The sequence below is a fragment of the Megalops cyprinoides genome, chromosome 4 (genome assembly GCF_013368585.1).
Source record: "Megalops cyprinoides isolate fMegCyp1 chromosome 4, fMegCyp1.pri, whole genome shotgun sequence".
Taxonomy (NCBI): Eukaryota; Metazoa; Chordata; class Actinopteri; order Elopiformes; family Megalopidae; genus Megalops; species Megalops cyprinoides.
Window position 1 is genome coordinate 34200270 of NC_050586.1, and position 22440 is coordinate 34222709.

The 22440-nt window shown below is 41.9% G+C and overlaps 2 protein-coding genes across 2 annotated transcripts; one reads left to right on the forward strand and one right to left on the reverse strand.

The window, feature by feature from the left end:
- Positions 1-395: 395 nt before the first annotated feature.
- LOC118776985 (MOB kinase activator 1B) lies at positions 396-16631 on the reverse strand. Its single transcript, XM_036527665.1, has 6 exons — positions 16480-16631; positions 8452-8618; positions 4469-4562; positions 4035-4168; positions 3375-3538; positions 396-3027 (listed from the first exon to the last, which is right to left on the reverse strand). The coding sequence occupies exons 1-6, from the start codon at positions 16491-16493 to the stop codon at positions 2950-2952; spliced, it is 651 nt and encodes a 216-aa protein (XP_036383558.1). The 5' UTR covers positions 16494-16631; the 3' UTR covers positions 396-2949.
- Positions 16632-17201: 570 nt separating this feature from the next.
- On the forward strand, positions 17202-22372 carry grsf1 (G-rich RNA sequence binding factor 1). The gene is made up of 10 exons (XM_036526784.1): positions 17202-17678; positions 17774-17921; positions 18388-18543; positions 18927-19061; positions 19150-19288; positions 19662-19813; positions 20322-20434; positions 20547-20682; positions 21025-21075; positions 21276-22372. Exons 1-9 carry the CDS (start codon positions 17454-17456, stop codon positions 21072-21074), a joined length of 1254 nt encoding a protein of 417 aa, XP_036382677.1. The 5' UTR covers positions 17202-17453; the 3' UTR covers position 21075; positions 21276-22372.
- Positions 22373-22440: the final 68 nt, after the last annotated feature.

A 22440-nucleotide genomic window follows, 5' to 3' on the forward strand; every position in this document is an offset into this window, starting at 1 on the left:
AGAATAGCACGTTTCTTTTCAGTTTATGACCGCACATTCATTTTGCATTCATTGGGAAAAGGCCTACTAACCACAAAACGTTAAAAACTGAACCATGTAAAAGCATGGTGGAAGAAAAAAAACATTATTTCAACTGAGGAATGACTGACAATTACTCTAAAAAAATTCAATTATCAACCAGTAACTTTTATGGGAAAGAAATTGTAACCTTAGATAATGTCTTGTAACAGGAGCTAAGTTTTTAAAAGTACAAGCCATGAATACAAAAACAATGATGAAGTATCATTAACTAAAACAAGGATTTCCTACGGGCAATTTTTATTGTGATTAAGCATAATTATGAAGCTTGTTTACAATGATAAATTAATATACATATAGGATATCATCACATGGTTTGTGGACTGAATTCTAAAGTTTCTTGAATAAAAGAACAGTGATAATATAGGTTAATAAAACATTGTAAGAAGTGTATCCTTCTACATACTATACAGTAAATATTAAATGTATGCTTTACTCAAACATAATACATTTTACATTTGAAAACCTTCCTCAGCCAGCCTACACCACTTAAACCTCCACTAGTTCTGCCATTATTTTTAAAACAAATGCAAGATAATAATGGTCTTCTTGCACACAGTATGACATTGCTGTGAGATCATGGTTTATTGTTCCTGAAATCATGAGAATAACCAGATTCAGTCACGTTTATGGGACTGTAACTTGACATATAAGCCAGCTGTAGCCAGTGGTCAAGGGTATATACTGTTTTCAGATGCCACTGAAATGCCTTGGAAACCACAGAGAAGTATATGAAGAAATTGCATAGTAAGCAAAGTTTTTTTTTTCCAAAATTTCAAAAGTTCCTCAGAACTGTTCTCTTCCCTTAAGGGCTTTGGTTCACTATCAGTGACTGCACTGTGCTTACACTGCCATGGGACAGTATTTTAATAGATTAAGATGGACAGTCTACTAGACCAGTGCCAGCCTACAGCAGTTTTTCCCCCCAGAGTCTGTCCCTCATGTATCTCTATGTAATCCGGGTTTTTTTCCCCATTCGTTTGTTTTAAATCCAAATTAGCCCTAAATAATTTGGTGGTGTCGATTAATATCTGACACCCATTCAGGAATATACACTTGAAGTCTTTAAAGACAAATGCTGGAAGTGCTTTTGTTTTAATAATATTCGAACAATACAGTTCACAGCAAATACTGAATCCAATAAAAAAGTACCCTGATGCATAGACACAAAAATGAATGGAAAACAAGTTGTTAGATCTGCTCTCGACCGATGACACAGACATATTAGTTATGAACAACTGATGAACAATTTATCTGTTATGGCTTTTCAGCATCCACTAATGAACAGAAACCAAACGCAGAGGTATTTCTCCCAACAAGGTTATACTAAATTTAAGAAAAAAGAATGATTCAGTTCACTGAAGGCCCAGTGTTCAACATAGACCCTGTCTCACTTAACTAATTGTGCTTCAATTCAATACTAATTGTATTGCACTACACAGGGTCTTAAATGAAATAACTAAAGCAATGTCAAATGCAGAAGCAGAGAAAAAAACAGCTCCACCAAAACCACTGAGGAGATCAGACTTGGCTCACATAAGAGTACTACAGGACAAGTACTGGGAAAACATCGGTCTATAAGGCTGGAGAGACCTGCACATCACCAGAATATGAATACCACAGCAATTCACATCCCAGCCCAAACATAGCTGTCCTCAATTTAATGTATAATGTGCAGTCTGCAAAAAACTGGTTTGTTATGTCATTCTTTGTGTATATACTATTAAGATAAAACAGCTGTGCCCTGATCAAAGTATTAGAAGTCTGAAACAACTCCCAAACTAGTTTGCCTGCGGCATTTCACTTCTGGTTGCTGCAATTTTTGAATTGTGCAAGCCATATCAGGGTGCATGTGTGGGTCAGTCCATGAGGACAGATGAATTTCTACCATAGTAGAAAGCTGGTCAAGCATCTTGTACAGAGAAAATCGTATGGTCGACAGTTGGGCAGTGTGGAAACCACCAATAACTATAATGAAATACAACTGTATTTGGCTATTTAACCCAGCACTGTTCCAAAGGGTCACTGTTGTGAACCTTTACTTGTAGGCTTATCTATTTAGTTAAAATCAGATGAGCTCAGAAATGCAGGCAAAGCCCCAGAAGAAAGCCAAAAAGCCATGCAAATACAGAATGCAAACAGTTAAAAATAGCCAATACAGACTTAAGCAGTGAGTGGTGAATCCACACCATAAGAGTACAACACTGAGCTGTGCTTTTCTGAAAAACTTACCAAACTCCTCTGTCAGTATCAAACTCTCCATCAAATCTCATCACACTCTCTCATATTTTTAGTCTACCTCACTCACGAAGGGTACATTTAAAGGTAGTGGGCGACATCTTCTTGAAAAAATGCTTATTGAACATCTTTGTGTCTTGATTGTAGTGAGAAAAGACAGAAGAGTAAAATTATCATTGAGTGTCTTATACCGGGGAAGTAAAAACGGAGAAATATAAACAACAGCATATCTTTAAAAGAAGACTGCAAACCTTAATGTTTGTCTAGTCCTTGGGTTTAAGTTGCCACTGGTAGTGTATAACTCAGTTGTACTGTTACAATTTTAAGGTGAACTTTCTTAGGCACTTGAATCTTAACTCTGAGAGGGGTGTAGGGCGCCAGTGGGACAACGCCAAAAAAAAAATAATGAACCATTCACCCAACCACTGTATAACTGAGTTTAAGTCACATGCCTAAAGCAAGACCTGCTATGCACCAAAGCTTGCCTAATCCCCATCATTCTAAGAGACGTTCCCCTAAATGTTATCACATACTGTAGCACACAAAACAAAGCCGGGTCGTAGAAAATACAGGGGAAAATCAGAGGAGATCTGTTGCATGACGCTGGGTGAGGAGACGTTTCGTCGTTCCTGTTTATCTGTCCTTGGACGTCAGCTTCTCGATCAGTTCCTGTAGGGGAGCCAGTTCTTTTCTGTCTATCAGGTTGAACTCCTGCAAAAATAAAAACAATGCACACATCTCCAGAATTACACATTCTGTACACCACCACATCATCATTCTACCATGACAGAGTTTTGACATTAAGAAATACTGCATTTTCAAGTACATTTTCACAGGTATTCTTTTTTTTAGGCATTTCATAAAATCCAATATTACTGGGTGGAAATGGATGTAGAGGAAGTTAGTGTTGGTATCACGTTTTGTAGTATACTGCAGCCTGAATGAACAAGTTCGCCATTTATTTAGCAGATCATGCTACGTTCATTACCTTCCCACTGAGCGGGTAGCGAAAGCCACACCGAGCACTTGGGCACATTGAACATACCGAACGCACATACCTGAACAAAAAAGATAAAGTGCTTGAAGGACGTGTTCAGGTGAGCCTCCTCCTGCAGCTGGATGACGGCGTCGAAGTGTTGGTGGTATATGTGGGCGTACACACGGAAGAGTCGCTTCAAGATGGTCTTGGCCACCGACATAAAGTTCTTCGGAAAGGGGACACCTGCGGTCAGAGGCAACAGTGAGAAAACTCCACAGTGACCCTTCTGCTGCTGCTGCACGGTGAAACATTTTAAGACTGGTCAGACAGAGGGCTAATTAACTACCAACTCTGCCAACACTGTTGGTAAAGACCTGTCTGGGTAATTAGGTTTTGAGCAAAAAAAAAAAAAAAATCTGACTGGCACTCCACGGGAAGAACATCAAAAACATGAGTTTGCCTTTTAGCACCAGGGGACGAGAGTCAAAAACCTTATTTAAATTGCCAATTTGCATTAATTCCTGGCCTGTTTAGAGGTGGAAAAGAACATGCTAGTTTGCATAGAAATGAAAGACCAGAGGAAAACATTTCAATATAAAAGTAAGACCTTAGATGGACAATGAACTTGCATAGAAAAATATTAAAGTTGGAAATTTATGAAAGGGAGGCAGACTTCCACACTAAAAAAATGTCTGGATCAAAGAGTCAAAGGAAGAGAAAACAGGAACGCTGCCCATACCTATTTTTGATGGGAACAGTGTCTCATCATCCAGCTGGTCCTGCACCCAAGTCATTAAATAATCAATATACTTGGGTGCTGAACATTTGATTGGCTTTTTTATATTGGTTCCATCCGCCCAATGGTACTCATACCTACAAAATGAAAGTCAATCAAAATTCAAAAACTCATCATTCTTTCTGCATACACACAATGACTTAATATGAGATTAAGAAGTAATTCTGTATGGTTATATAAAGCATATGATAATTCCTATAATCAGGAAAAGACACTAGCGAAAGACAGAGCAAATACATGCCACAACTGAAAAACAAATTAGTATGACAATAAGCAAACAGAGCAAATTGTAAAAAGCCTCGTGAATTGAAGATAAGGTGCATCTGCCTTTTGTTGAAGTCCAAAGACTGGAAGACAAGAGGCAGGCAAGTCCTTACTTGGGTCCTGCTGACATGAGAGGACAGCTCTCCTCTGTGCAGAAGTCAGTGATGGTCCCGTACAGCATGTTGATCTGGTTGAAGAAATCTACAGCTGGAAATCAAACACAGACCTGTGCGTTAGGACGAAGTTACCAACACCTACCTACATATCTCAAAAGGGGTAACACATCAGTGTGTTGTTTTTTTAACAGGATTAATGATGCCAGTCAACACATCCACTTCGCTTTTTACACATAACTGTGACTTTTTTAATCATTTACATGACAAACTTTTCTTTTCAATGACTGCAATACTGTGCAACTAACAAAAAATATTGGCTTGTGTTATTTAGTCAGAGTTCAGGAGACACTGTAAGTGGAGGGACTGAAAAGCCCTCAGGGTTGGATTCAAGGGCCTGTTCAGTCAGTGGGATGGATTTCACCCTGAATTCACATGTACAGCTGGACTGAACTTGGCTTGGGGTTTACACTTGTTTGGTGCTACTAGCTTCCGGGACGCAGGGCTCCCTGGAAGCACTGCGTGTCAGGAAGTCCCAGCTTCCGTTGTTTCATTCCATCCCAAACAAGTGGCGAGCTGGACGGATCTGACAGAGGGTGAGAGCTCTTCTCAAAAGATAGTCTGCTGCATCAAGATGGTCTGCTGCACTGCTTGTGTCATATTCGGTGGCAGTTTCTCAGTAGTTAAGATACATCAAGAGTTCCTTGAGTCTTCTTCAAGGGCTGGGAGAACAACAGCTCCATGAGTACCTTGGCCTAATTATCACGAGGGTGTTTTAGAGTGCCAAACAGAAATCATTTTGGTTGTTGTTCAAATAATGCTCACAGTGCAAAGACCTTGCTTGGACAGCAATGTGAAAAGCCGGGAACACAGCTTTGATATATGGAACAGAACACAGTAGGTGATGCAGCTTTGCAGTCAATGATTTCAGAGAAATGAAAAACTGTTCTGCAGAGCTTGTGACTGCCAGCAATAATTTGAAATGATTCAGCTCATCTATTGGAGGATCCAATTTTAGTTGCAGCATGGCGAACATATTAGACTTAACAGCCTGTTCAGCAAAATGATGTCTGAAGGTGGTTAATGTGAAAAAAAAAAAGACTTAAAATGGCAATGCTGTGGTATTAAATGCACATTAATAAATGTGTTTTTGATGTGCCCTGATCTTCTGGGAAGGGGTGCATGGGGGAGCGTGTGCGTGGAGGTTAGGGGGACAAAAGGTATGACTTCTACTAGGTACAGCAAAAAGAACCTTCCTGGGTAATTTAAAATCCAGGCCTAAATGACACCAACTGGTTCCGTTTCATTGCCACTAGCATGGAGCAGAAGCACTATCCCCACTGGGGCCACACAATGCCAAAATGACCTTGGCACAGCACCAGCCCTCTGAAACTCACCAGACTGATCAAACCTCAAATGGCTCGGGGCACAAATTTAACAGACTCCCTTACCACAGGCCCCACCATTTCATTAAGTCAGGGACAAATATATATTTATATTCAAAATATTGAAATCCTTAGAAACAAACACCCCTGCCTCTAAAAAGCTGGCATGCATTGCCTTTGCTTATCTTGTGCTAGCTGCTGGTCGCTGGCTTGCGCTCACTGTGTCCGAGGATATCCCCAGGGAAATTTAACATGCTTACACTCGTCCTCCAAGCGATTTGTCTACATGCAAAATAAACCGGCATTGGTGGAAAGGGAGGACAATGAGGAGGCCACTTAAAATTCATGTCTCAGCGCTGCTTTACATATCAATTTCCTCTCACTGTAGGCCTGGTTAATAATACCAGGGGCAAGAGTGTCACAACTCAGGTGGAACTGCCTCAACAGCACACACCAGTGAGAACCAAAGTGGAGTAAAGTTCAAATCTAGATTCTGTTTAGTTCATTCTGATATCACTGGATTGCAACTGAACGTTCTGAGCAATCAATTTCATAATTTGCCAGATTTAAGCTCAGTCCTTGGCAACTTCATTAAGGCAGATTTTATGACATTAAACATGTGTCATGTATGATGGAAACAGCTTGTTACAATCCCTGCTGGCAAGTCACTCATCATGAGGTCTGTGTGTCCATCATCCCTTGATGAGAGTAAGCCACTTAACAAAATCAAAGCCAGCAGCTGCTGCTAATTTGGCCTCTGCTGACAGGTCATTTTCCATCTCTGCACTACACCCTAAAAGCTTCCCTATTTTTTTTTTTTTTTTTTTTACACACACTACCCCACACTACCCCTCCACCAAAAACAACCCAGCCTAATTAATAAATCAGGCATTCTCAAATTTGGTCTTTGGTCAGATTTCTGAACCACTTTATTAACCGCTAAATTCACACAATGCCCAAGACAAGCACTGAGAGATTGGTTCCTTGTCGCTCATGGTGAGGTACCATTAAATTGACCTTTCTCTTTTGCTTCTGTTGATAAGGATGGAAACTGAGCTGCAAAACTACTTGTAATTGCAAAAGACCTGGACAAATCTATCAGCGTACATGACCTGCTGCTGCTGTTCACTGAATTCGGTCTTATTTCACACTCAACCAGTTCCTCCCTAAATTCATCCAAGTGCAGTTGCTGTACATTCCTAAAAAGAAACTCAATTTATGCTTTTGCACAACATGACAACAATCTAGCAGGATACCACTACATGCACACTCATGTGAGGAACTGAACTTCATGCTTACATCTTAAAGACATGCCATCGTCTCCTCGCCTCCAGGTTCACTTAGCTTCACAGAAGCCAGCATGTCCTATCAAACCACATTAACCTCATTGCTTCAGAACCCCATTACCATCCAGGCTCAACATCTTTGTACTGTCATCTTTATAGAATACTGTAGAGAGGCCACAGCTGAAAGCCATTGTTGATGAGAATTGATTTTCCTCTCAATTCGGGTCAGTTACCCAATGAGGGATCCTCACTTTCCTTATATAGTGCCGGCCTCCCCACACTGCCTGGGGGGAGTCTACCACTGGTGACCTGCTGGACCAATGGAAGTGGAAGAATCAATATGTATTCACAATCGCAGGCTTCCATTGACTAGACAGGGGAAAAAAAGGTTCCTACATCCATAAATCTGCCCTACAACATTCGTGATGAAATGTTTCTTTTTCTTTCTGGGAAAAAAAAAAATTTCTCAGACTGATTATTGCCACTAGCCAGGACTTGCTCTGTTGCCGTTAGAACCCCAAGAATATTCCAGAATGGTATTCCCCTCTAGCATTCAGCAGTTGAGTCCTCATATCCGATTTCCTTTCACACAAACCTCCTCAGAATGTCATTTATTTCAACTTCTTCTTTATACTGTGCAATGTTCACTACAGTGGTGCTGCGTCTGCGTTTTGAGGGAACAGCAGTCTGACAGCTGAGACGTGTGGAGTGTTTCTCAGCGGTGAATTAGTCATAGCGAGGCTTGGAGGGAGGTGTGACAAACAAAAAACAACACACAGGCCATCACATGCAGATGGATGGAAACGCTGACCTCCCTAACCCACGTCTAGAGTGGACACATACTTGGATGCATAAGCCACTGGCAGTCTTTATTAGATCCTACTGAACACTCTCCCTGGGCTCCATAATTGCTCCTCAGCTTCCTTCCAAAGAACTTGAAAATGAATCGGTTAAACTGATGAACTGAATAGTTTATTCAGAGAACAGACTTGTATGCCCTTTAAGGAAGTGAACATGATCGATCAACCAACCACCCGATCAACCTTTACTGTACAAGTATAGTACCAGGTACAATAAAACTGTCATGACTACTTGACAGACTGGACTTCCCTGAGGGAATTAAAAACAAAACTAAACAAGACAACATTTTGGCTAATATGAGGGGAAAAAAACTGGAAAATGATTCCTTGACCCAGATAATCAGTCTGATCCTAACTAGTCAGAACAATTTGCATGTTAATCCACCAACAACCATTGCGTTAAGACACAGTGGAAGACAGATCGGAGTGGAAAGGTGAAGGCGGACACTCACTGTTGACTGCCACCCACTCGTTGAGGTCCTCCCCGTCCGGCAGCATGACGGCCATGCGCAGGTTCCCGCTCCCCAGCGTGGCCTCCGCATGCTTCAGCAGCTCGTACTGGTGCGAGCCTTCCGGGATGTTCTTCTTCGGCTTGAACGTCTTCGACGAGCGACTCCCGCTGAGGGACAGAGAGAGGAGACGGCACAAGCCTTTACTAGACCTGAACAGCAAATCAAAACAGCAGCTTTACACAAGGCCACCTGGCGAGAGTAAATCCAGCAATGGTACATGGCCACCTAAAACAGCTAACTAGACTAAGCAATGCATCTGCACATCACTTTAGCGCCTTAGTACCCTTTTGTCAGGGCACACAAATTAGCACCACTTAGGACAGATGTGACTCATCTACCCACACAGTCTTGACAAGTTAGTGGAAAAAGAACAAAATTAATCCCACTGAAGAGCTGAGTTTTAAAAAGTGTTCAAATGTGCTTATCTTTTTTTCAGTCGAATATAAAGACATGTAATCACCACTAATTCCAAGATGTTCTTAAAACTCTTGCCAAGAATTGGGACTCAGCGATTCTATTCTAACAACCTTTCTGCATTCATGGTTTTCTTCAATTATGTCCACCAAACGCGCCATATAATTCGTGCCCATACTTGTCATTTTATTCAAAGAACAAGTGAAAATAAGCACCTGGTGAAGAGAATACCCCACTTCAGCACTGTTGTGTGTCCTGCTCAATGATAGCACACAAAACCCTCAATTAACACCTCCCTGGTACCCTATAGTGCATGTCCATGCACCTGAATAGGTCAGGGATACCTGACAAGAGTTCAGGATTGTACAAGCAGAACGCTGACAAGACGGATCTTGTCACCTCCTGTTCCCTTCCAAATAACCCTGTGCACGATGGACCCGCTCAATGCAACAGAGTCCTTTACTGCAATGGCAAACGCTGCTCTCCCTAGTGTGGATTTTGTTTGGAGCTCCGCTGCTGCTAGCCACCTCTGTGCTCTTCCTTCTGCCAGCACACCTTGAGGCCAGCATTCCGCAGGGCGTGAACTCGCATGCTCCAGCCTGAAGACGCCATCTTTCACAGTCACACATGAGTCAGATCCTCCACTTGTCAGTGTCTTTCTGTTTAAGTCACGCCCAAGTACTTTGGCCACTGGGAGCTTGTGTTATTAAGAACAAAAATGGCATGCACAATTCACAAAAGGGCAGAGAACTCGTGATGAGTGATTTTAATTCACTTTTTTCCACATTCAATCTAAAAAAGGAATGCAATCACAAAAACCTAATGTGTGACAACAGACTGCTTACATTGTCCACTCTCAGATTTGAATTTAGTTGAAGTACAAATGTATTTTCCACAGAAGAAAGACTTTTGGGCATGACAATTTCTTACTTGCCTTTTCTCATCCAACCACACAACACACAACACGCAAGCTATGTGAACATCGATCACAGGGATGGTGCTGAGGTCATAGGACCCAGGAAAGGATGATAATGTGGCACGTTCACAGAAACGGTCTCAAAGGTAATACTAGTCCAAAAGCTGCACCTCAGTTGAACTCTGCAGCTCTACTAGTTTGGCTGAAGCGGCCCGCCTTGACTGAACCGCGCAAGGAGAGACACTGCTTTGGGCACAGACTTGTTCTTTTATGACCAGCCAGTACATAAACCTTTTTCCTTGAAGACATGTAGCCAGTTGCCAGCCTTCTTCCTATCCTGCAATATGCCTTCTTTTCCTATTGCATAAATCACTGTCTGTCATCTTTTGAATGTCCCCACTGATGATGCTTTGTGTAAGAAGGCCTCCCTGTTAAACTTGCGGTGAAATAAACATCACTAAAAGGCTGAGTAATTCCCTTATGATGGAACTTCCCAGTTTTACATCAGTCATATTACTGTCACCCAAGTCACAAGATTCATTGAGGTTTTATGATGGTCATCACCAGGTACGCCATGAACCTTTTCACTGAGAAAATGTGATCAAAACATTGCAAATATATAAAATAAACCAAGGATAGCATTTGCGTGATTGCTGTCACACAGCACATATAAATGTCTATTTATACAAAGACCATCTGCTGTAATTCAGAGGCAATCTCTTACTTCCTCTTTACACTTCCTGCCTGCTGGAGTTGGAGGAACCCTCAGAAGCCTCTCCGGTCATAAGGTGCTGAAATAAGCACGGCAAAGACATCAGCCACCGCGACAATGGAGAAACGCGGGGAAGCGGTAAAGCAGATGGACGCCAAACAATGAGCGGCGGAAATAACAGGAAGGAGCGCTGAGCGGAGGCTCCTTCCAGAGGCGGCAGCCAGCTGGGCTTCCCCGGGGGTCACAAAGTGTGAGGATTCATACAGCGAGACTGGACTTTGTCTCTAGGTGTGAGCTTGGAGATGAAGTGTACCCCATAAGAAGTGAGTGGCACCACGTACGTTCTGAGCCCTGCAGTTCATGACTGGCTTGCGGATCCTTCTTGTGACTGGATTGCATTCCGACACGGCGGCAATAAACCCCCTCTCTCATCTCCTTTGACTGAGGATTCGCCGAGCACACACTCCCCCGAGGACACAATGTATCCCTCTATGCTGTTCCGAATTCAGTTTCGAAACGGAATGCACTTTTAAAAGCTTACCTAACAAGACCCCAAAAGAAAGAGGAAAAAAGCCTCCTTTATGCTCTGTTCTTCACCCTGTCTGATCTCATACCTACAGTTTCCAAAAGTGCATGTGGTTACTGAACAATCCTAACTTTACTGTTAATTATTAGACCAAAATTAAATTGAACCAACAAAAAATAATAAATTAAGAGCTACAATTTGGGCTCACATTAGGAGGATATGGATGATGAATCAGCTATTCGCTCCCCTTCAATTAATCAGTCTCTGATGAAAAAACAATGCCAGCCCTTTCACCGAGGCAGTCTAGGTCACCTTACGTAACCGGCGGTAGACATGGGCAATTGGGTTTGCTGACAAAGCGTGCACAACTGACTTTGCCATCAAAACAAAAGGCCGTCAATGGAGCTGCAGCTAGCCCACATTCGTCTGATGGCTGTGCAACCGTGTAATGAGGACACATGACCATACGAGCAGACACGGGCAGGCCTGCAGGGTACGATCGATCTGCGGTCAGGGAGCGGTCGGTGTGTGGTGTATTGGCATGGCAGTGACCACACCCCACGCCTAGTATCAGTGAACAGGGACCATTCCCCTCCACATCTGCTGCGGTCACAGATCTTAAGTCATTAGACGCGGGCCTCAGATGCTGCACGGTATGTCACCGTGGGACTCGTTCTGCGCTTGTGCGCGTGACACATGACATATCGAGCGGCACAGTGGGGCAGGGCAAAAGAAGGAAGCTGCATCTGTCCTCTCTGGACCATTAACTGAGGCCCCTGGTGCCGCAAATGGATTAGACTAGATTTAGCATATTAAAAAAAATCTGAGACACAGCCTGGGTGTTTAAGTGAATCAATGGGTCGGGATTGTAATTAAATCTCAAATGTATTTTCAGGACTAGTAATTAATGCAATGACACCCGCTTTCATTACCCACACATCAACCCTAATCTGAAAGTGCCACAGCACAGGGCTATTTCAGGATCTGAACATTAACAGAACTAAGGCTGGGGCGTTGGCCTGGCCGTCTGCACTGACACTCCTGTGCTGCAGGACTCAATAACGTGCCATGCGATTGGCCTGTTAGGACATATGGGAGGAGACATTGCGAGGAACGACTGGAGAGCACACAGAGTAATGAGCAGACATTCTCTTTCCTCTGCAACAGCAGCCGCGTCCGCAGGAGAGAGCAGACAGCGGCTCAGTATCAAACGTGATTAAACAACGTCCTGATCAGTCATGAGTAACGAACCCCCAGGCGAGGAGAAAGCTCCGGTTCTTATGTTCTCATCTCACGGCTCATTTCAGAGCCAGTGTTTTAAGATAAACAAGCCAGGGAGTGGTGTGCCTTAATCATTAAACTGATTCAGCAAACCATATTGTACTTAAATTGTTCCAAACCTAAGATCTTCATCTGTATCTTAAAATTCTCAATATTTTGATGATGCAGAATTAGGATGAATGCTTAAATATACCACTGCCTTGAGGATAAGACTTAACTTAATTCACATAGGCTGCATTTTTCATGTTTTTAACAAGACACATTATGAAAGATTTACCATGTGACAGAGCAGAGCACATTACATAATACTCTTTATTTGCTTGTAGGACAGCCTTATCCAAAGAGACTGATACAGCTGCATATTTACAAAAGGGATTCATTTTGGGGCCTTGCACAAGGGTACAACAGCAATGTTCTACCTGGGATCTGAACCCACAACCTACTGGTTACAAGTGCAGTTCTCTGACCACTTCATCACCCAGCATTACTTTAGTCCTGAATCCCTAGATGTAGCCTTAACAACCTCACGCACCCCGGCGTGACAAGAGTTCATGTGACTTATGTAAGGTTCACACACAAAAGGGACACCAAGCTGGCGTAAACAAGCCACTTAGTTACTCTCTGGATGTGAGTGGGGGGAATGGGTAGCAGCAACACTTTAAACGGTTTAAGCATGAACTAGACACTGAGATTGCCATTTTGCCTGTTTCACTCTTACATGGATATTAATTTGACATGATACAGATTTTGCTGACCGTGAACAGCTGCATTCCCTCCTAGATGTGTTACCCGGTAACACACAAAACCGCACTGTATTTCACAGCAACATGCTGACCTGGACAATAACTGACAGACAGAGAGAAACATAGCTTGGTAACAGATTCAAATGCTGATGACACAAAGGAGAAAAAGGCCACAGTTTATACACTTTTAGATTTTGAGGTTTTTGTTTTTTCTTTTTTGTTTTATGGCAGATGTGTTTTTCATATGTAATTTCCTTGTCAGTGTCATATTGAACCGGTTGAAAGGTTACCTCTTTAGAAACAAAGTGCAAATTTCGTACTCATAACAGAGACTCTTGTCTGTGCTTGGTGCAATCAACAAAGTGCAATTACCTTTCCCCTGTGTAAACCTGTCCAGAGCAAACACCCAGCAAACCAATGCACACCTGCACCTTCTCCCTGTCAGGGATAAGGCTGTGAGGCAAGTACTTTCTGATTCTGGCACTCCCTTGGTCTCCTTTAAAAGTGAATCAGAATCATGTTCAGACAGCCAAATGACGTTGTCCTGCCAACTGTAGCCATTCTTAATTAGTAAGCAAACATTTTGCTCGTGAATGAACATGTAGGCCTACAGCTTTGTGTAAAAGGCTGATTATTACTGGGGGGGAAAAAAAAAAACACATGGAGTAGCCCCGACCAAAAAGCGCAACTGATGAAAAATGTTGCCAGAGCAATGGAAGATGGTGCAGTCAATAACTGCCCACGGAACAGCTTCTGACAAGAAGATTACAAACAGCTTTGCAGACTGTCGTGAGCTCTCCGCTGATGATGGCAAGCAAACAGAACATTCCATGTAATGGAAAATACATTCGTCCTATAGCTCTGAGTAACAAACTCATGTTGATCTTTTTTTTTTTTCATTTCTCTAACAACAGCACAAGCTTTGCATGTACTGAAATGAACAAGAACATAAGTACAAATCATGCCAACAGTACAACCGCTTAAAGTGCTCACTCAAAGTTAAGCACAAAGCCTTCTCTGGTTAGATTAAATCTGGCCATTAAAGCCACTAAGACTGTTTACAAGATGGGCCCTTTTCTTTCAGTTATATATAAACTCCCAACATAAAAGGTCAGACTCAATTAGCCCGATAATTAGGTCAAGCCTAGAAGTCACACTTTTAGCCCCTTTATCTGATTTTTTTCCCTTGTTTTGTTCCAAGCGGTCATATGCTACATGCGGTACAAGCAGAAGTAAATCTTGAGTGTTACTGTAAGACAAAGGAACATGAAGAGATAGCTTGTGACACAAGCTGCGTCTGAAAGGAACACACATCTCGGTGGAGAAGCAGCAAGTAAGGAGTGTTGTCTAAACATGCTTCATTTTTTTTTCTTCCTGAATCAGAAACCCAGCAATGGACAGACAGAATGCACCAACAAGCCACTGCCTGCTTCCTGTTTCGTTTAAGTGATGGGGACTCTTTTTCTTTTTCCACACAGGAATGTTTTCTTTTATGTAAGACTGATAATTAGGCCTTTGTTCACATTAGACATGGAAAATACACCTAATCTAGTGTACTGAGTCATACTTAATTCAACCAAAATTCACTGAACTACTTCATTACACTATTATGAACGCAAAGCATAGACACACACACATGCACACACACAGATGAGACACTGCAACACACCATTGAAAATCACAAACAAACATGTTGTGCCATCAAATCACAGACGCACACACTACTAACCCACAAGAGAATCATTCTCAGTTGTGTGTGCACTAATACAATCTCAGTGAGCTAATTGGGTCTCATGTCAGGAGTGGCTGCAAAATTTGAGCTATACAGGCTACACTTACACACACACACACACACACACACACACACACACACACACACACACACACACACACACACACACACACACATCCACCCTCAATTTTGCATCTGTATACAGGTTTCCAGTTTTGATCCTGTGGATCCACTATGTACACTGAATTGTTTTCAAGTTTCTCAATCAGTTCGTTTCATTGAGTTTATTTGATGCTGATCAGGACTTTATAATTACAGTCATGTGCTGTAAATCTTTTAAACTCGTTAGAGGTGTCTGGATCATAAAAAAACATGTTAAAACATTTCTTCCACATGATTTTGATAGCATCTGCCAAATATGGACAAAATTAAGCATAAGAAACACTACTGCATGCATCTTTTTTCATACACCTCCAACAAGAAATTTTGCTTAAGATGGACACGTAACATGACAATAACATGTAAAAGACATTTTAAATCCAGATCAATAGCCACTGCATATAGCCAATAGCCAGATCAATTTCACATGTCTATTAAGGCTCTATTGTAACTACACAAAAACTGGGCCCCCGCGAGCAAGACTGGCAATCGTTCATCTACTGTATTTCAAGTGCATGAGTGCATGAACACTTTTAAGATTGCATGAGTGCATGAACAATTTTAAGATACAGAAACTGTTTTGCGGTAATGATGACCACAACAATGAGATAGCTAAAGTGTTAAAGTTTTAGATTCGACAATGCCACTGGCATAGCAATTAGCTACTTCATAAACCAAAACTAAAGGTCGTCTCCATGGTTGAGGTAGATGCCATGCAGCAAGCTTGATTAGCTGCTATAAGCCTCGCTTGATATTTTTTTTTTTTAACTGTGTATACAAGTGGCCACCTACGAAGGCTTACGCTACAAGCTAAGCCTGCCAGATATCTAGCTATCAGCTATTCATTAATATTCGTCGTTCAAACGTAACCGTGACTAGACTAACGCAACAGAATGCCAGGCAACGTTTGTGACATCCACACAGTTTGGCGGCTAGGTGGCTATGATGATGACTGGGAATAAACAAAAACAGCGAGTCATGATAAACTGAGGCTAAACGCTAGGTTTACCAGTATGGGAGTCTAGATAAATGCCATTCAGTAACGTTTAATCTAAGTTCATTTTCATGACAGATATCTACAGGATGGTAACCTGGTCGGCTAGCTAGTTAACATACATCTGGCGTTTAGCCAACAATATAGCTGTCGATTGAAATCAATGGTAATGTGCGGCGACAGCAGATTAAAATGCACCACTCCACTTCAGTAGGAGGACAAGCGATTAAAAGCGGTGTCTAACGTAGGCAGCTAACCCCGCAAAAAATGAGAATCGCAAATAATATGAACAGCTAAATATCAAGTCAGTGTGTAATCCAGTGAAAACAGTACAGCGAGGAAAAAGAGCCAGCTAGGTAGCGACTAGCGTTATCCCTTGCGATGCAGCTTCTAGGTCTATCATGCTGGATGAGCAGCACATGATATATGCAGTATCTTCCAAAAGCAAGTTGATCATAGAGACACAAAGGCAGAGTTCACAGTATACTCACAACAGAAAGCTCATTTCTCTTTGTGAAAGAAGCTCTCACAAAACACGAGCGTGCGAGCAAGAATGACTTCGTTTATCCACGCCACAAAGGACTGTTACTTTCTTGCGGTCCACAAAACAATAAAGGACACAATCGCCACCTCTCTTCCAGAACCGAATGCCAAACTTCTTCTTCCTTTCCAAAGTCTCGGTGTTTGGTCAATAGCATCTCGCGAGAACACGGGGTGCGGATGATGCCTGCTGATGTAGAAACAGTGCCGCTGCTTGTTAATACAAGGAACTATGAGCAATTACTCTCTCGTATACAGAAAAAAAAACACATGCCTTCTCAATTCAAACCATAAGTAGAATTTTTAACAATAATAATCAAATGTTTGGAGATGACGCATACCAGGACTCTTTGAACCGATTGCAAATGCTGCCAAAATTATTTCCCACTTCTTACGTTGTTTGTCACACATTTTATCGCTTGACGTGTCAGCACTACGTGTTTTAATTCCACCCAGATTAGTAATGTAGTTAATTTTGAAATGCAGTATATGCTAACTACGATGTTACACACGGGTACACAGAACACTAGACATTTCCAGTGTATGCAAACGTGCACAAGGTCCATCACACCTTCAGATGGCGACATTGAATAGGACCCTTTGTTTAGCCGGTGTTGTTGCCCTCTTTTTCGTTGATTACACTCGTTGGCATTTTTAGTCCGAGCATGTTGCGGCTTAGTGCGTGTTTCTGCGATTGACATTGGAAGGCTTGTCATGCATGTAAACGGTCTTTGATTGTGTTACTGAGTTTACAGTGAGCATTTATCAAACTGCTTTTCTGTCGTGGCACTGCAATCTCAGTCTTGTTTGTAGCTAATGTTGTTAATACCGATATACTGTCAGTCTACAGCGAGTTAGCAATTTGCCTATCTTGTTAGATAGCTTAGCTAGCTAGAAGCATAATACGCACTAAGGTCATCAGACCATGGCCGGACGCTGCAGGTCTTTTTTGATATCCTCAATATTTAGAGGTTTTGCGGCGAGATATGCTACCTCGAGTAAAATCTTAAATTGTAATAGATCAGCTGTGTGTGGAGCCGGACATGCATGTGGACGTTCACAACACCACCACTACTGGACATCCACACGTGAGCAGGGTCAACCGGTTTTCTTTTCAACGAAGTTTTTTCAACAAGGACTGTCCACTGAGGTAAGTACAACGTACCGTTCTGGTGAACATTCATGCGACAGCTAGCTTACAATCTTCCGTTATCTAGCCCGCTGTTAATGTCTTTCTGGTAATAGGCAGGAGTTCCTTTCAAAGAAGACGAGTATCCACCTTTACCTGACTACAAGTCTTCTCAAGAGTCCAGGAGTAAGGAAGTTTTCATCGTCCGTGTAAGAGGAATTCCTTGGTCGAGTACACCCGAAGATCTCTTGAATTTTTTCTCAGGTAAGCTCGTTATACTGCAGTGGTTTGTGTGGTGTAGTCATAAAGAACAGGGCTTATAACCAAAATGTTCCCTGTTCGCTTACCTGGTGGGACACTGCTGTTGTGCCCTTGTGCAAGGTACTTAGCCCAGATTGGCATAGTAAATATCCAGCCGAAAAGTTTTAAGATATGTAAGTGGCTCTGGATATGACAAAGACAAAATAGGCTATGCAAAGGTGAGTAATAATACTTTATCATTGTTTTCTGATTTATAAGGCACTTTTGGGTACAAATTTAATATGGAAGGTGCTGTATAAATAAAAACTATTATTATTATTATTAGTAGTAGTAGTATTAGTATTATACAAGCAAATTACTGTCTTGCCATCCTGGACAAGTCAGTATCAGTTTTTATGTGATGTGTCAGTTTTGTATTATAACATTCTTTTTGTGATTTCCAAGCAAACTTTTTTTTTTTTTGCCCCAGAGTGTAGAATTCGTGATGGAGTGAATGGAATTCATCTAACGCTTACCAGAAGTGGGAAGCCAAATGGACAAGCCTTTATAGAGCTGGAGCACGAAGAGGACGTCCACAAAGCTTTGGAGAAACACAGACAGTACCTGGGACCCCGCTACGTTGAAGGTTTGCTACTTTGCACATAGTGCTTCTTTGCCAGCCTTTCAGAAGGCTGATCTCTTCATGTTGGTCAAAGGCACACTGCCACAGTTGACGTTTTCTTTATTTTACAGTTTTTCTACCTTTGCTGCCTACAGTACATACAAAGTTCTAACAGAATGTTACATCCTAATTTTGTGGTATACAAGCTGACTTCTAAGACTAAGTCACTTCTTTATTTTTAGTCATTAACTGATATGGGCTGTGAATTATGGTTTGCGGTGTTGTGTTCTATTAATAGGAATGAATATCCTGCAGATAAAAAGGCCCTTAACGAAATAGCCAACATGTACTGTGATGGCACCGACTGCGACAGGGACAGGCAGACGAGCTCTTTCTGTCTCACGCAGTGTACGAAGTGACAAACAGCGAAGCCGAGGAGATCCTGAGGACGTCGTCCTTGCACCCGGCCCAGGACGGAGTCGTCAGGATCCGCGGCCTTCCGTACAGCTGCACCGAGGAGGACGTCGTTCAGTTCTTCTCAGGTGGGTCTTCCCGCGTCGTTATCCACACCGTTCGTCTCCTTCCGCGTGCTTTTCCGCCTGTTAACGAAAGGAACGCTGCCGCACGCAGGGCTGGAGATCGTTGCGGACGGTGTGAAGATGGTCAGAGATCGCTGGGGAAGAAACACGGGGATCGCCTACGTGGAGTTCGCGTCTCAGGAAATGGCGGATCAGGCTTTAGAGTGGGACAGAGGTGTCATAGGCAACAGGTAAGGACACCTCTGTGATTGCTCTCATGCTTATGGGGCTAAAATGAGAGGCGTCAGAGATACAGTTTCAAAAGTAACAGGTGCTTAACATGTAATGTCCCTGTCCCTGCTCTGGTGAATTTGCCGAGTTCCAGTGCAGATATGTGCTTGTCAATAGTTATCATCAGTAATATCATCAATTTTTCGACCTTGGTTTTTCATAGGTATGTACACATTGGTGTATCCGCCAGTAGAAGCGCGGTCTCTCTAAAACATAACACATTGCATGACTTTCTGATCATGAATACCAATGTGGTGCAGCCTCTACCTCATGTATTCACCCAGGATAGCAAAGAAGGGGGGATGGCTGATTGGTGGTCTTGCGTGTGCGCAGGTACATCGAGGTGTTCCCCAGCAGGAAAAGTGATATCCTATCCCAGCATAGCAGAAGGAGGACGGAGTATGCCTCACCATACGACAGCAGGCCCCTTCCTGAAGCAAGCAAGAGTGAACCTGCTGCACAGCCACATCCAGAGCCTGAAACCAGTGAGATCACATTATTATTATTATTATTATTATTATTATTATTATTATCGTTGTTGCCAATATTGTTATTATTTTATGTTACTTTTTAAATTAAAGCATGTGTAAAATTTATCCCCATGAGCTTGAGATGTAAATGACAATGCTCATTGTCTGCACAGGAACATGTTGTGTATCCCTTAAGGAAAACGTTGAATTTAAAAGAAGTCTTGGGGCGCTATACACTATACACCAACAAATACCCATATATATAGATCTTAAAATGAATGCAGTTTTTCTGAAAAAGCCAATAAGGGTTTCAAGAAGAAATTCTCTGGCTACTTTAATTTACCAAGCACATACAAGGTTAATGGCTGATTTAAAAATGCTTGGTGTGTCCAACCAAACCCTTTTCCAAGGACACATTTTCTCATGGTGCCTCCTAAATGTTACTCTGCCACTACAGCTGCGCATCCGTGAAACGTTAGTCCGATTGAACAATATCAAATGTATTGCAAATGCTCACTCGCAGGTACTTGCACTGCTGCTCCAGTTGCTGCATCGAGACCTGCCTCCGGTGCACCCGAGTACTGCGTACACGTGAGAGGGCTGCCTTTCCAAGCAAGTGGGCACGACATTGTAAACGTGAGATAACAAGCGCTGCTAAATTTCTCGCAGATTCATTCAAAAGATCGGGGCACATGTATATTGGAGCGGTCTCGTCTGCACTGTAGAAAGGCATGCGTTTTTCTTTCAGTTCTTCGCTCCACTGAGGCTGGACAGGATTCTCGTTGAGTATGGTCCAGACGGGAGAGCTACTGGAGAGGCCGACGTGTACTTTACCTGCCACGAAGACGCGGTGGCTGCCATGTCCAGAGACAAGGCCAACATGCGTAAGATAATTTTTACTGTGCTTTGATTAACGTTAACTGTAGCACGTTGAAATAAGTGTGTGTGAGAGGTCGTTATTGTATTGTTAATGATATATCAGAGAGCACCCCCCTCATTGTTTTTTAAGTCACCTGTGAAAACCACACAGCATTGGTCTCGTAGCATTACCTAGTATGCTATTAACAGTGAAATATGTCTTGGTTTAGGAGTTTACATTACTTCAGTGAGGTACACCATATGACAGAAGAAACACCATGACAGAAAGAGTGACTGTTCTGGAGACAGACTAATCATAATCTTTGTGCTTTAATGTTTTTGAATCACTCCTCATTTTCTCCATGCAGACGAGCGATATATTGAGTTGTTCCTGAATTCCGCATCACCAGTAAGTTGAGGTAGGAGAAAATTGATGAGTTCAGCACTTTAAAAGCTGCATTCAGGTCAAACCGTGACTTTAGTAGCTGTTCAGGTACATGCAAAGTACAGTTGTACTGTTTTATGTAGTCTGAATACAAACATGGCTTCATTGTTATGGTTTAGCTGCATTGTGAATTCTCTTGAAGAAATAATACCAAAAATTATTTGTCTTCTGCAGGTGAAGATATGAGCAAGAAATGTCCCTGTCCAACTCCAAATATCTATCTGTCTCCAAATAATTTATTGATTTTCAGAATAAGTGTGCATCTGGATCATAGAATGTCTGCTCCCAGAATAAACGCATTCCTGTAAGGTGACATTGTTGTATGAATACCATTCTCACACCCTGCACAGTACTAATGACATACTGTTTTTGTCAAGGTTGAGGGTATAGAATGGAAAAGAGCACTATGGTATGTATAAAAGAGCACAGTAGTATGTATAGCACCCTAATAAACTTCATGTTAAACATTTGGCCTAAACCGGGCATTTTGGGAAGTCTCTCACGAATCCATTTCATCTCATTCACAGCTGCTTCTCAGCTGTTGTTCAAGCTAGCAGTTTTATCTTGTATTCATTCAGAACAAGTGTGTGAGACAATCAGAAAATAAAAGCAAAACTTGCTGTGCAAAACATTCTTTCCCCCATTGACAAAGTTATGTGCTGTATGTGTTTTTTTTAGGACATAAGGACATAAATGCAGTTTGGCAGCAACAGATTTTCACTTCCACCTTTTATTAACACCTTATGTTTAAAAGGACACATATAAGATAAATTACTACTTGTAGTACTGAGCTGAATGCTTTCAGCAACTTTTCTTATATGTAGATGGTGAATATTTAGCAACTGATTTCAGCATCCAGCTTGATGTTATCTTGGAAGAAGACCCATCTGTGAAGTTATGTCCAAAGCATAGTTGCTGGTAATGATGTAATTAACAAAGCAGACAAACCTATTTTTAAAAGAATGACTAAAGGACATTTATCTTACCAACTAAACAATTATCTCTTAATAAAGACTTATCTGGTGGTTCTACAGCTTTTCTGTCACAAATGCCAAAACTTAAGAGTTGTTCCTGATAAGGTCTCCAGAGTACATTGCTTTGGCAGGCCATTCCTCAACAATATTAGAGGAATACATCTTATTGTCACCACATACTCTTCGCACGTCTTCATCCTGGACCTTGTACTAGGTGGCTTGGATAATTGAACTCGCCATTGTCACATCAAAGTCAAATCGAATGTGTTAAGTTGCCGCTGTTATTGCGCTGATGTATTTAATACATCATGTATTATTAGCCTAATAAATTCCAATATACAAAGATATGTTTGAAAACCCTATAG

Excerpts from the sequence above, each read along its gene's own strand:
- LOC118776985 (XM_036527665.1), bottom strand. Across the intron at positions 4,563-8,451 it reads CGAGTGGGTGGCAGTCAACA|CTGTAGATTTCTTCAACCAG; the intron begins GTGAGTGTCCGC and ends TTTGATTTCCAG. Across the intron at positions 3,028-3,374 it reads ACTTTATCTTTTTTGTTCAG|GAGTTCAACCTGATAGACAG; the intron begins GTATGTGCGTTC and ends TTATTTTTGCAG.
- grsf1 (XM_036526784.1), top strand. The coding sequence starts at position 17,454 with ATGGCCGGACGCTGCAGGTCTTTTTTGATATCCTCAATATTTAGAGGT. Across the intron at positions 19,814-20,321 it reads ACATCCAGAGCCTGAAACCA|GTACTTGCACTGCTGCTCCA; the intron begins GTGAGATCACAT and ends GCTCACTCGCAG. Across the intron at positions 20,435-20,546 it reads GTGGGCACGACATTGTAAAC|TTCTTCGCTCCACTGAGGCT; the intron begins GTGAGATAACAA and ends TTTTTCTTTCAG.